The sequence below is a fragment of the Acinonyx jubatus genome, chromosome B2 (assembly GCF_027475565.1).
Source record: "Acinonyx jubatus isolate Ajub_Pintada_27869175 chromosome B2, VMU_Ajub_asm_v1.0, whole genome shotgun sequence".
Taxonomy (NCBI): domain Eukaryota; kingdom Metazoa; phylum Chordata; class Mammalia; order Carnivora; family Felidae; genus Acinonyx; species Acinonyx jubatus.
This window is the reverse complement of record NC_069385.1, coordinates 15,003,675-15,016,217: the sequence shown is the minus strand read 5'-3', so window position 1 is coordinate 15,016,217 and position 12,543 is coordinate 15,003,675. Positions and strand designations below refer to the sequence as shown.

The 12,543-nt window shown below is 39.1% G+C and overlaps 1 protein-coding gene across 18 annotated transcripts in view; it reads right to left on the bottom strand.

The window, feature by feature from the left end:
* SYNE1 (spectrin repeat containing nuclear envelope protein 1) overlaps positions 1-12,543 on the bottom strand; it is a 474,716-nt gene that overhangs the window by 90,234 nt on the left and 371,939 nt on the right. For 17 of the 18 annotated variants that reach the window (XM_053222078.1, XM_053222079.1, XM_027056615.2 and 14 more), the window contains 7 exons: positions 11,157-11,312; positions 8,100-8,270; positions 6,007-6,140; positions 5,401-5,605; positions 3,081-3,263; positions 2,386-2,532; positions 251-405 (listed from right to left, as the gene is read on the bottom strand). In XM_053222078.1, coding sequence (XP_053078053.1) covers positions 251-405; positions 2,386-2,532; positions 3,081-3,263; positions 5,401-5,605; positions 6,007-6,140; positions 8,100-8,270; positions 11,157-11,312 — 1,151 coding nt within the window. Of the gene's footprint in view, positions 1-250; positions 406-2,385; positions 2,533-3,080; positions 3,264-5,400; positions 5,606-6,006; positions 6,196-8,099; positions 8,271-11,156; positions 11,313-12,543 lie in introns of those variants that run through there. The other variant, XR_008298258.1, reaches the window with a different exon arrangement.

The window sequence follows — 12,543 nt, the reverse complement described above, 5'->3', positions numbered from 1 at the left end:
TAAGTTTTAAGAATGATAAAATTATGTATGTATCTTTAATAATTCTTATATGAGTTTTCTTTTTAAAATTTTTTTGTTCCAACAATTTTTAGTACCTTAGGCATGGGCAACCATTTCACTGAATTTGCCACTTCCGGTTCAAATTTTGTAAGTATCATTGGAAAGACTCGGAACTTATAAATGTACACAAGCCATGCACTCATTTCTACTGATCTATCAGAGTGGCCAAAACATCTCTTGGTTACTCTACCTGAATCTCTCTGTTGTCTGAGAGGAGATCAGAGACCAGTGCCGGTTCAGATTTTGCATCCTTTTGATTTCTTTATCATTCAGGGGTAGCCTATATCCAAGCTCATTTAGACGGTCTAAATCTGGGGCCATGCTGCTGAATTTTAACATCTGTCCCTGAAAGCAAGATTTAAAAGCCAATTTAGCACTATGGTAAGAAAAGGCAGAGTTCTTTCACGCTGCACAGTGGACTTCAGATTTCTGGAAGAAGCCAGTCTTTGGGCTCCTATGCATTTCTAGGCCACTTACTTGTAATCTCCAGAGCTGCAAATAAAAAAGAGCTACATCTCCTAATCAGTTTCCAGTGCTTCTGCTGCAATTGCTTTTACAGCTACTTACTTGGTTTCACTGAACATGTAGGTAGTTTATGTGTATTATTTACTTGGTCTATTTACTCATAAGTAATTCTTGGTAACTGATGAAGGATGAAAATTATGCTGATGACTGAAAAGGCTTATTTCTTACCCTGTATATTCCATGTATCTGTGCTATTCTGCTCCATTATTATCTAACACCAATAATAATATTTATAATAGCAACAACTATAATAGTAATAGCTATTACTTAATAGCTATTAAGGAATGTACCATTCCTTAAGCACTTATTATAAACCAAGTATTATTATAAGAGCTTTACAGGTAATAACTCATTTGCAAAACAATACCATAAGGTAAGTACCACTACTATTCCGATTTCAGGATGGGAGACAAGATGCTGAGAATCTGTAAGTAAATTGCGCAAGGCCCCCCAGCTAGCAGGTGGCAGGTCTGGGTAACAGGAGCTGTGGACCTCTTGCTAGATGGAACACGATCCCATTCAAGTTTGGAAGCCACCACACATTATTTCACAGCTTCAGTTTTAGGTCCTTGGCCCCAATCCCAAAGTTGGTGAGACTCAGCTGACAATGCCATCTATGCTTTCAGATCTCAAACATAGGACAAGGATGTCTTTTCTGTTTTTCGTGTGGGCATCTATAACCCCATCTAGGAAACCAGCTACAGGAGGAAGGAAATGTCAGGACACCTTTGGCTGTGTGTTTTCTCTTTTCATGCTCTGAAATAGGCTCATTACCCTGCAGACAGAATAAATCTTCCCAAGTGTTGAAGCCAAAAGCTTAACAACCAAATGGCAGAATTTCCATGGACAGATATCACATGAACAAAACTCACATGCATGGTCCTTCTCATGGGGCTTACAGACTGTAAGATACTCTTCTAATAATAGAGTCACAATACTATTCCACAACAGTGGTCACCTGATCACATGAACATAATTAACTGGTATGAAAAAAAATTTAAGAAAAAAAAATAGTGTACTTTGGAAGTGTGTCCCTGGGGACCCTGACCATGAACAAAAGAAAAACTTTCTTAAGAGAGTGACATTGAACAAAATGACCGAAAGTTAATTCCTTTTGGTGGGAAGGGAGTTGGTGGGGCAAAAAAAGGAATTCCGGAAAGGGGAACATAGTGTGTTTCCACAGAAGCACTGTGATGGATGCTGAGATGGATGAGGCCCTAAAGAAGGTGCAAGCCAGGTACCCTGGGCCTGATAATCCACACCGGTCTTCACCCTGGGAGAGCAGTGGGAACCCGCGGAGGGTTTTAAGCAGAGGAAAAAGACAATGAACTTGGCATGTCTATGGTATTATTTTATTTACTGACTGTTTAAAATAGTTCATAATTAAGTAAAACCTTCTAGAAGAAGATCATTCTGGCCCGCTGTGGGCTGGAGGGGGAGGAGTGGCTGCAAGGAGAGTCACGGAGGCTGTTGCCAGGATCCGAGAGACAGGGGGCTTGTGTAGGAGAGGAAGGTAGAGACAGGGATGGAGGTTCCATGGGCTATGAAGGAGGAGGTTGCCCACTGGGCATGGGAAGAGGGGAGAAGCAGCACTGAGCTGGGGTCCTAGGGCTGCTCCTGGCCAGGCTCCCACCGCAGTCTGTGAAATCAGTGCGTGCTCACTCCAGGAAAACAGAGCTGGCAAGGGTTTCTTTGGAAGCTCAAAATAAAAAGTATGCCTATCTTAGGAGTTGTGAGTATTCCTTAAGATTTTGAGGACAAAAGATAGAAGATCTGGGGCTAGGATTTGAAAGCACTTACCTTAAGTTCTTCCATCCTTTGCTGGATGGTCGAGAGGTCAGAAGAGTGGCCAGGGTCCTGCCCTTGCAATATTTCTTCCGCTTCTACTATCCAGGCCTCCAAAGCTTCTAAACTCTTGGTAAAGGTTTCATAGTCAAGAACTCCAGCCTTTTTTTTTCCCACAAAAGAAAATTGATATTTAGAAATCTAGTTAAAGGGTAAGTGGGTATTGAAATTACTTTTCATATCGTTGTGTCAAAGTGCCATCCTCAAGATGCCTTTCCTAAAGAAACAAGGCTATGTGATTTAAGCTTTCTTCTCTTTATTACTGTAATTTTTTGAAAACAGAATTATTCCTATGTACCATTTATTAATGAACTAAAGTTATCTGTAAAATATACTTCCAAACAGAAATATATTCTGATTCTTGGCAAAAACTTGCCATATAAACATGAATGTCAATATTAAAGCCACTTAGTGTTTATTAGTTGAACACATTTTACTCAGTGTTCTAGAAGGAGGCATTGGTTCAGGGGCAAAATTACATTGGAAAGGACAGTGCAAGACTCCCACCTTCCCTTGTCCCCACTGGAACTTCCAAGTTTGTCTACTTTTTAATTCTTTGCTCTTGAAAGAGGCAAGGTCTCAACGATGGAAAAATTTTCTTTTCCTGTGTTGAGGCTCAGATGTTATAGAACGCCCGATTTAGAACACACCTGTAACATGGTCTGCTGCTTGCAGAGAGCCTGTTCTAGGGCACATAAGCGTTGACTCAAGGACAGCTGATCGGATTGAATGGTTGATGCTGCTGAAGCATCCACTTGTTGCTTGAGCTGCTCTCCCAGCTCACGGAGAACAAAAAGGGAATCCTTCGCTGTCCCCAAGCCTTTGAGGAGATCCTGTAGATGATGAAAATATGCCATTATGCAACAACATGCTAAGGGTACTCCTTAAACTGATAATCAGCAAAGGTCCACACGTCTAGAAGCACTCAGTTCTTACTTTGTCGATTTATTACACTAAATCACCTTCACCTGCAGAAAAATGATCACGCATTAAACCTGATGTTTAAAACCAGATGGGTGCTAACATTTTTAGAGATAAATGTGCTCTTCTTATAATCAAAATCACATAGGTTCATTGTAGGACACCGGGGGAACTGCAGAGAAACATAAACAAGAAGAAGCACGACTACAAGTAGAGCCAATAATGAAACATTTGGGCAGTGCTTCCTATCTTTTCCTGTAGTTGGTATCAAATCAAAAACACAGTGCTACACTGGGTGTTGTGTGGAAACCAATTTGACAATAAATTTCATATTAAAAAAATAATTAAAAAATAAAGTTAAAAAACCACAGTGCTACATTTTGCCTTTTTCTACTTAATATTATACACACAAGGGATGAGTTTGTGTTGTGTGGAAACCAATTTGACAATAAATTTCATGTTAAAAAAAATTAAAAAAAGAAAGTTAAAAAAAACCCACAGTGCTACATTTCGCCTTTTTCTAATTAATATTATACACACAAGGGATGAGTTTGTCAACAGCATCTTCTGTGTGCGTGGTCACATTATAGTGGTTACAATGGGCCCTCCTGTTTTAGTGGGGCATAGAACCTCAGCAATGGCTCTGGTGAGCAGAGTCAAGCAGTATAAAAAGAAGACTGTATCTTCATTCTTTGCCATAGTTTCTCTTGCCTCCATTTCTTTGTGGGACACTCATATGCTCAAAATTTAAGCCAATGGAAATTCCCTGTTTCTAGTTTCCTTCTACCACTAAGAGATGACAAATGACTGGTTCTTGACCCACCAGACACAGTGGAAAGAGCAAAGCTTGCTATGCCTATACATTGACTCTTGTGAAAGGGAGGGAAAAAAGGGGGGGGGGCACCTCTGACTTTGACATAGATTTTTAACAAATTCAGAGAAATAATTTGGAGCGTTGCCCTCTAAAACAGGTATGTGTATATCAACTCAGGAGGACTGAAACTTTAAAAATGACATATTTTGGGGCACCTGAGTGGCTCAGTCAGTTAAGCAGCTGGCTTCGGCTCAGGTCATGATCTCATGGCTCGAAGGCTTGTGAGTTCGAGCCCCGCATCGGGCTCTGTGCTGACAGCTCAGAGCCTGGAGCCTGCTTCCGACTCTGTATCTCCTTCTCTCTCTCTGTGCCCCTCCCCTGCTTGTGCTCTCTGTCTCTCTCTCTCTCTCTCAAAAATAAACATTAAAAAACTTTTTAAAAAAATCACGAATCTTATAAAGATAAAATGTGGAAGTCAGGGAGAAATGCATTACATTACCTTTACTGTAAATATTAAACTTTGGCTCTAAGGTAATTTATTCAGTATTTATGTGAAGGTATTAGGATAGGTTGAAATTTTATTTATGTGCTTTTTACAATTTGCCTAATTCTAATACATTGATTTGGGAAAGTTTACAAGGTCTTTGAAACAAGTTCATTAAAATAAAGACAAATAAGGACGAAGAGTAAGAAGCATGGAATGAGTGAAAGAAGAGACCTGTTCCTGAAAACCTAAAGTAGGTTATTGGCAACTTCAGTAAAAAAGAGGAATATTTTATTACAAAGAAGTATTCCAGTAAGTCAGGAGAGAAAGGCTTCTTTCTACTATTAAATTCTTAGAAGAAATAATGATGTTAATGCTTACATAAGATATAGATAATACTTTTCACAGATTTTTAAAAGATACAACATTATTCTCCATGTGGTCATTTCTCAAATTGATCAAATCTGTAAAAACAGCCCAAATCTTCACATGGATGGGATGCCATTAGGAAAAAATGGGAAAACAACTCCTCTCTAAACACGAAACAGTGGGAGGGGCCTCTTAAATCTGATACACGTGCAACTGTGTTCTGAAAACCCAGGAGCCTCACTGATACTTACAAACAATTTTTGGAGAGCTGTCCCACATACTGAGATGTACCAGAAGCTTACCCACAATCAGCCCGAGCCCTGCTAAACTCGAGATGTCTAAGACCCGCGTGGTGGGAAAGCGCCAGCGTTCCTAAACATACGTTGCAATCCTGAATCCACGTCGCAGCTTCGTCATCGGCAATGTCCTTGTTAGTGGCTGCCTTCAGGAGCTCACTGGCTCCATCCTCCTGCTGCTGAACCGTAGAAGCACACTGTTTGGAGTAGTCCTTGTATCTTTGCCAAAGTTGAAGGAGTGCCTTGCTGGAGCACAGCTGCTTAGCAATCTCTTCCAGCAAGTTATTCCATCTGGAAACAACAGCCAACACTCATGGGCAGATTAACACCTCTCAACAAATGCCGTTATTTACTATATTATTTTTCATGACCCTGCTTCACGTGAATATGGAAATAATGCAGGGATGTCTCGTCTCAATCTGACATAATTTTATCATGTAACGTGGCTCACTCATATTTCAGGGGTAGATAGTAGGAATGAGGTCAATCTTGGGATATGTAGCAGCTCTCATTTCTTTCTAAGCCTCTTCACTGCATTTTCTTACCTTAAATTCATTTGTGAAAATCAAAACATGAATAGAGTCTTTAAAGCTCAATTTCAAAATGCCAGCAAGTTTTAGCTGTATCATTATTTATAATAAGGCTGTAATGTAAAATAATGCATAACAGTGTAAAATTAGCATGTTCCATACCTCATATTGACATCTTTTAATGTGGTGGTAAGAGTTTCTGTCACAGGTGGGTGACATTCTTTTAACAGTTGGTTGGTGATGGAACCAAAATTCTGTAAGTTCTTTTCCTGTTTTTCCAGATCATCTTGAAGATTCTTCCCAAGGGGGGGGAAAAAAAAGTGCCACAGATGACGTGACAGGATGCAAATTCTAATAATCGAGTTTAAAAGTAATTTAGAGTTGTTTTCATAAATGTGTACATAAACATACATAAACCATGACTTTGTTCCAATGCTTTATAAGTTTTCATTAGATAATCATTTCTTCTTTTAATGATTTTGCTCTTATGGGTGTAAGATGGGATTCCTAGCAACTAAACCTTCTTACAGTGGCATCTGGAATTCTGCTGGAAAAGCTCGCATGAGTGTCCCTGTCTGTCAACTGGTAGGAAGCCATGCCATCTGTCACACTGGTTCTCTTTGCTGTTCAAAGTCAAAACCCACATCTCCTTTGTATTACATACCTACAGGTGTTCTACCAGAAAATCCCAATAACTAGACCTTAAGAAGTCATGATGTTTCTGGGTACCATTTATAAGTTCTATATCTGGGTGTTCTTCCTTGCAAGGAATATTTACTAGGCAGATTATAGATTTGGCACAGTCTTCTACCAAGGACCAGTGAAGCATCTTGAAGGAAGACGTTTCCCCGGAAATACTGCTGAGGTGACAGACTCAGTTCTTAGTAAAACTCTCTAGGTGAAGTAGGCTACAAAAACCGAGTTCTGTTTAACACCAATATCTGATTGCCATCAAATCAAAACCCTTTTGTATCTTAAGACAGCATATGCAGGTGTTAGACATAGAACAGGCTACACTAAAAAGTACTTCTTTTAAAAAAAAAATTTTTTTTTTAACGTTTATTTATTTTTGAGACAGAGAGAGACAGAGCATGAACGGGGGAGGGTCAGAGAGAGGGAGACACAGAATCTGAAACAGGCTCCAGGCTCTCAGCAGTCAGCACAGAGCCCGATGCGGGGCTCAAACTCACGGACCGCGAGATCTTGACCTGAGCTGAAGTCGGCCGCCCAACCGACTGAGCCACCCAGGTGCCCCTAAAAAATACTTCTAATTGCCGCAAAGCTAGAAAATATGTTTTCAAACTTACTATTCTCAAAGCATGTTTTAATGATTCTCAGTATCTGCAACAACTATTTAAGGTTTAAAGAAATTATATATGTATGTTTTATCCTCCCTCCCTCTTATCCCATCCACAAGAAAAAGCATTCCCTTCAGAGAGGTGGCGTATGAGGTCGGCAGCATATGAACTTTCATTGCCAAGCAGGGAAACGAACTAATGTAAAGAGGGTACATGCTGGGCTCCTGCTGGCATCCCTTCCCCGGAGGGCCTGTCCTGCCCATCCCGTAGTCTGCAGGAGTTAGCCAGGGAGAAAGAGCGGCCACAGGTGACAGTGCCCGGTCAATGCCCAATGCACAGGGGAGTAAGAGTGATAGCTGATTTGAAGGCAGTGGCCTGAGGTAAGAGAGAGTGCTCTGTAGGGTCAAACAGCAGCGATGTCATTCTATATGAGTACAGTGATGACAGGCACACAGGAAACCAAGCAGTAAGTGCTAGAAAAAGAGGCTTACGTGTACACATCAGACAGACCACTGATACTATGCTGAACAAAAGGAAAACAACTTAATAGTTTACAAATTTACCACTTTGCTATCTTTCTCTTTGTTTTCGTTTTAATCCCTTAGAATATGTTGGGAGAAGCAGGATAAAGAGAGAAAGGGAAGACCCAAGGCAGCGACAATGGGTCAGGGAGGCTGGCTTGAAGGTAAAATCATTCTATAAAATATATTCACATGGATATTTATGTAATAGAATTTTTTAAATCATTTGGTTATATACCAACTAATCCAGAAATGCGTTATCCACAGGCAAGTTTAATTAAGTTGAAAATAAAGCGGGTTAAGATAATTTTAAATACTTAAAAATAATTAAATGTAAACAATATATAGCAATATCCCAGGATGATGTTCACATTTGCTTTTTTTAATTTTATCAAACTAAAGAGAATATTAAAGATGGGTTAAATTCATTCCTTACCTGAAGATTGTCTACCTGAACTTGTACAGCTTCTAAAGAACCAGTTAGCAGGCGGAAGCGGGAAAGAGAATATCTGGCCTCCATGAGGTAACTGTTTATCTCATCAAAGGCCTCCTTGTGATTGTTCCATTGGTCAAACACGGACTTCAACAGTATCTTGAACTGCCCAACCTATTGAAAGAGACAGAAACTTCTTATAATTGCATAATATTCAAAATGATGGAGGGGCGCCTGGGTGGCTCAGTCGGTTAAGTGTCTGACTTCAGCTCAGGTCACGATCTCACAGTCTGCGAGTTCGAGCTCCGCATCGGGCTCTGTGCTGACAGCTCGGAGCCTGGAGCCTGCTTTGGATTCTGTGTCTCCCTCTCTCTCTGCCCCTCCTAGCTTGTGCTCTGTATGTCTCTCTCTCAAAAATAAATAAACAACAACAAAAAAAATGATAGAATATATATTGAATTGATGGAAGCAACATTAGTATCTAAGAACTTCATCAGGGTTTCAGGCATTATAAATAAACTAGAAAAAAAAGATTTGAAAATATGTAGCAATATTGAAATTTATGTCTTTCATACTTTTGACTACTCAGTCCAAATTTAAATGCTTAAAAAGGTAATATAGGACCTTTGTATGTAATATACATAATATACATTCTATATATCTATATAATATAAAAGTGATAAAAGGTCAATATATTTAATACCACAGTTTAGGAAATATATTAAATGAGTGTTTTAAATGCATGAACTCATTCAATCCTTATAATAACCTTATGTGGTGGCTGTAATTATTATCTCCATCTTATAGATAAAAAACCTGAGACACCTCAGGTTATGAAAATCACCTGAAATCCTACTATCAGAATATGAGAGTTCTAGATTTGAATCTACTCAGTCTGGTCCCAAGAAATGAAGTAAAAAATATCTATTTATCCCCTTCCTTCCTTCCTTCCTTCCTTCCTTCCTTCCTTCCGTCCTTCCTTCCCTTCCTCCCTCCCTCCTTCCTTCCTTCCTTCTTTCCTTCCTTCCTTCCATCACACGTATGCATGCTCTCTTCTCTCTCTCTCTCTCTCTCTCACACACACACACGCACACAAACCCTCAAATTCCTATCTTAAGACAAAACATCTAAGAACATTCTTTCCCTAGACTTATCTGCAATAGAAAATGTAAGTTCTTAGTTTGATCTGTATCATTTATAAAGATATCTACTTTGGACTTCCTGGATGTCACCCTTAATCCTCTAAATGTAATCTTTTGAATAAGGAGTAAGTATGGCCATAATTAAGAAAAGAGATCATATAAATTAATTTGTCCCTGCTTTCTCCGATTTTGTTCTTGGCATAAATGAAAAATGCTGAAACCAACCAAACTAATATCGAATAGGCCAAAGGGTTACAAAAGTGCTGCCTCACAAATGGTATAAAGCCCAGAGGCGCGGACCGGAGAGGGGGCGGACTTCACCCAGAAAGTCAGGGGGGGACATGAAAACAAAGCCAGGAGATTAATCAGAATTTTTAAACAGTCTATTTAGTTTTTGTATCATTTTTGTTGGCTTTTCATGAAAAGATGTTTCTGTGAAAGAATCACTTAATTGATAAATTATTTCCCAGATTTGTAATTGTTTATAAAAATGCATAAAATAAAATAAAATAAAATAAAATAGATTTAAAACTGGGTTAAAGACAAGGTAAGGACAGACTCGAAGGCTGCACCTGGACAAGTACATAGACTGTAAGGAGCTGTTTGCTGTGCTCCAAGGGTCCCAGTCACCTAACCTGCTTGTGCCTTAGCCCGCATCTCTGCAAAGTATGGATGGTAACTACTCACATAGGTGTGTGCAGAGCAGTATCTGTTGTTACATGTATTTATTATTGGAGGATTCAGCACTCCATTCGGCATGTATTTATCAAATGTCTTCATAGAGCTTACATTTTAGTGAGAGAAATTTAAACAAGTGGGCTGTATCCTCAGTTAGAAATTGATAAATAATATAGATAAAAGCAAAGCAGAGAAGAGAGTCAGGGAGGGTGAGATAGGGATGTGGAAGCTGTCATTTAAAACAAAGTAGACAGGAAAGCCCTCACTGAGATGATGAACTTGAACAAGAAATTTGAGGAGAGGGAGTAGCCCATGAGGATACTGGGAGAGGGTGTTCCAGATGGAGGGAACAGTCAATGCAGAGTCCCTGGGTGTGGAACAGGCCATTGGAGTTCAAGAGTAAGGAGAGATCAAAAGCAATAGGAACCTATGGGACAACAGCAGAGGACAGGTCAAAGGGACTATGAGAGCCCAGGTCATGGGGCCAAGTTTTGGCCTCATTCTGAACTAGGCAAGAAGCTATTGAGGGGTTCTAAGCAGATGACTAGTGTTATCTGGCTTCCATTTAACAGGACCTCTCTGGCATGGAGGCCACGGAAATAACCAAAGCCAGCAATGATGCTGACTTAGACCGAGGTGAGGGCTACAGAGATGGGGGAGAGGCTGGATTCTAGATCTCTTCTGAAAAGAAGGCTGACAAAATTGCTGAGGGACCAGACATGGGGAATGAGAGAAAGAGAAGAGTGAAGAATGACCACACAGTCTTCTGTCTAAGCAACTGGGCAGAGCCATCAATCACTGAGATGGCAGAAAGCATAGGTTTGTGGGGCAAGAGTTGGGAGTTGGCTTCGGCATGCAAGTTTGAGATGTCTACTGGTCCTGTAAGAAGAGATGTCTATAAGTTGCATCTCTCTCTCTGTCTCTGTCTAGAGTTTAGGAAAGAAATCCAGGCTGGGGAGACACATTTGATAACTGTCTGTGCCTAGGTGGTATCTATGGACATGGGAATGGATGAGACTATTAAGGGAGTAATGTTCATGATAATGTCTGTTATAGGAAATATCCAAAGCTAGACTTTTTTTTTTTTTAAGGGAGATTAATAAACTAGACTTAGTACAAAGAGATAAGGTTGATATTCTGTAACTACTCAGCTATTTCAGGAAAACCAAAATCCATGACACATGTGGACATGAGAAGAAAAACATGGTCTTAACGTCAGGTCTCTGCAAGCAGTTATTACCATGTGGTCTAAATTTGCCCAGGTTTGGTTGAGCTCCCGCAGCGTGCTCATGACAACACCAGAGACTTCTTCTTTCTTGTTCTGAATCAAAGCAAGTCCATTCTGCTCAATTTTCTCTACTTCTTTTTCTTTTGCTCTAATCAAATCTTCTAGATCCTGAGAGATTAAAAACAGTCACTTTAAATTGTTCTATTACGGAACTCTGCAGTCCACTGAAATTGAGCCATTACAGTCTCATAACCTCGCAATTTTTTATTGATACAAAAAATTTGTCATTTTCAGGAGAGCATTTTCACACAGCATTACTTGTTCCTACATTAAATTTTTAAAATAGTCCTTTTATTCCAAGATAAATTAGCATAACTTTTAAAAAGCAAAATTTGATTACCTACTAGATAAAGACATAGCACCAGGTAAATTTTTTTAAGGAGTCAGAAGGAAAGAAATATATGTGAAAAATAATAACATGATTTATGTTCTTAAAATCATATATCCTGGTGTTGGAAAAGTTACACAGTCCTAGGCTGACATGCAATAGAATGGAATTCTGGGCCCAGTCAGTTAAGCATCCGACTTTTTTGGCTCAGGTCATGATCTCACGGTTACGAGTTCCAGCCCCGCGACGGGCTCTGTGCTGACAGCTCAGAGCCTGGAGCCTGCTTCGAATTCTGTGTCTCCCTCTCTCTTTGACACTCACCCACTTGCACTCTGTCTCTGTCTCTCAAAAATTAATAAACATTGAAAAAAAAAAAGAACTAGATATGTAGGTATGTAGCCATGGAGGTTAAAGTGAAGAAAATTCTAAAATAATATATATGAAATATATATAATGAATATATGGAATGTCTTTTAAAGCTGTTAAAAACTTGGCTCACATAGGATAGTATTATTATAGTCAACTATTTGGTAATCAGCCATGAGTCAGTACCAATTTATTTATTTTTCTCTCCTTAATTATCATGAAGCTATTTTTTTCTTGATGTAGTAATTAGAAATTCATGCAATTAGTAGCCTGAAGAGATCACTTTCATTTTTAATATTGTTCTTTCATTTCCACTTCATAATTCTGTCAATATTTTGACAGCTTTGATAATTAACCAGAGAATGAATATAATGATTACTAGGGTTATAGGTCCTCTATGCAGTATAGAAAATACCATTAATTTCACTATTTAAGGATTTCTCTCTCTACTTCTTTAAAAGATTAACCATAATGTCTCTAATAGGATTCTAAAATCCAACCATTGGAAATAAATTTATCCTTATTTACCCATAGATGTTAACTTTTTTTAGTGAGCAATATTAAATGAATGACCCATTGCTTCAAAACACATCCCTAAAATGCCCTGCACATTTATGTTGGCATAAAAGCAAAATCCAGGAAGGA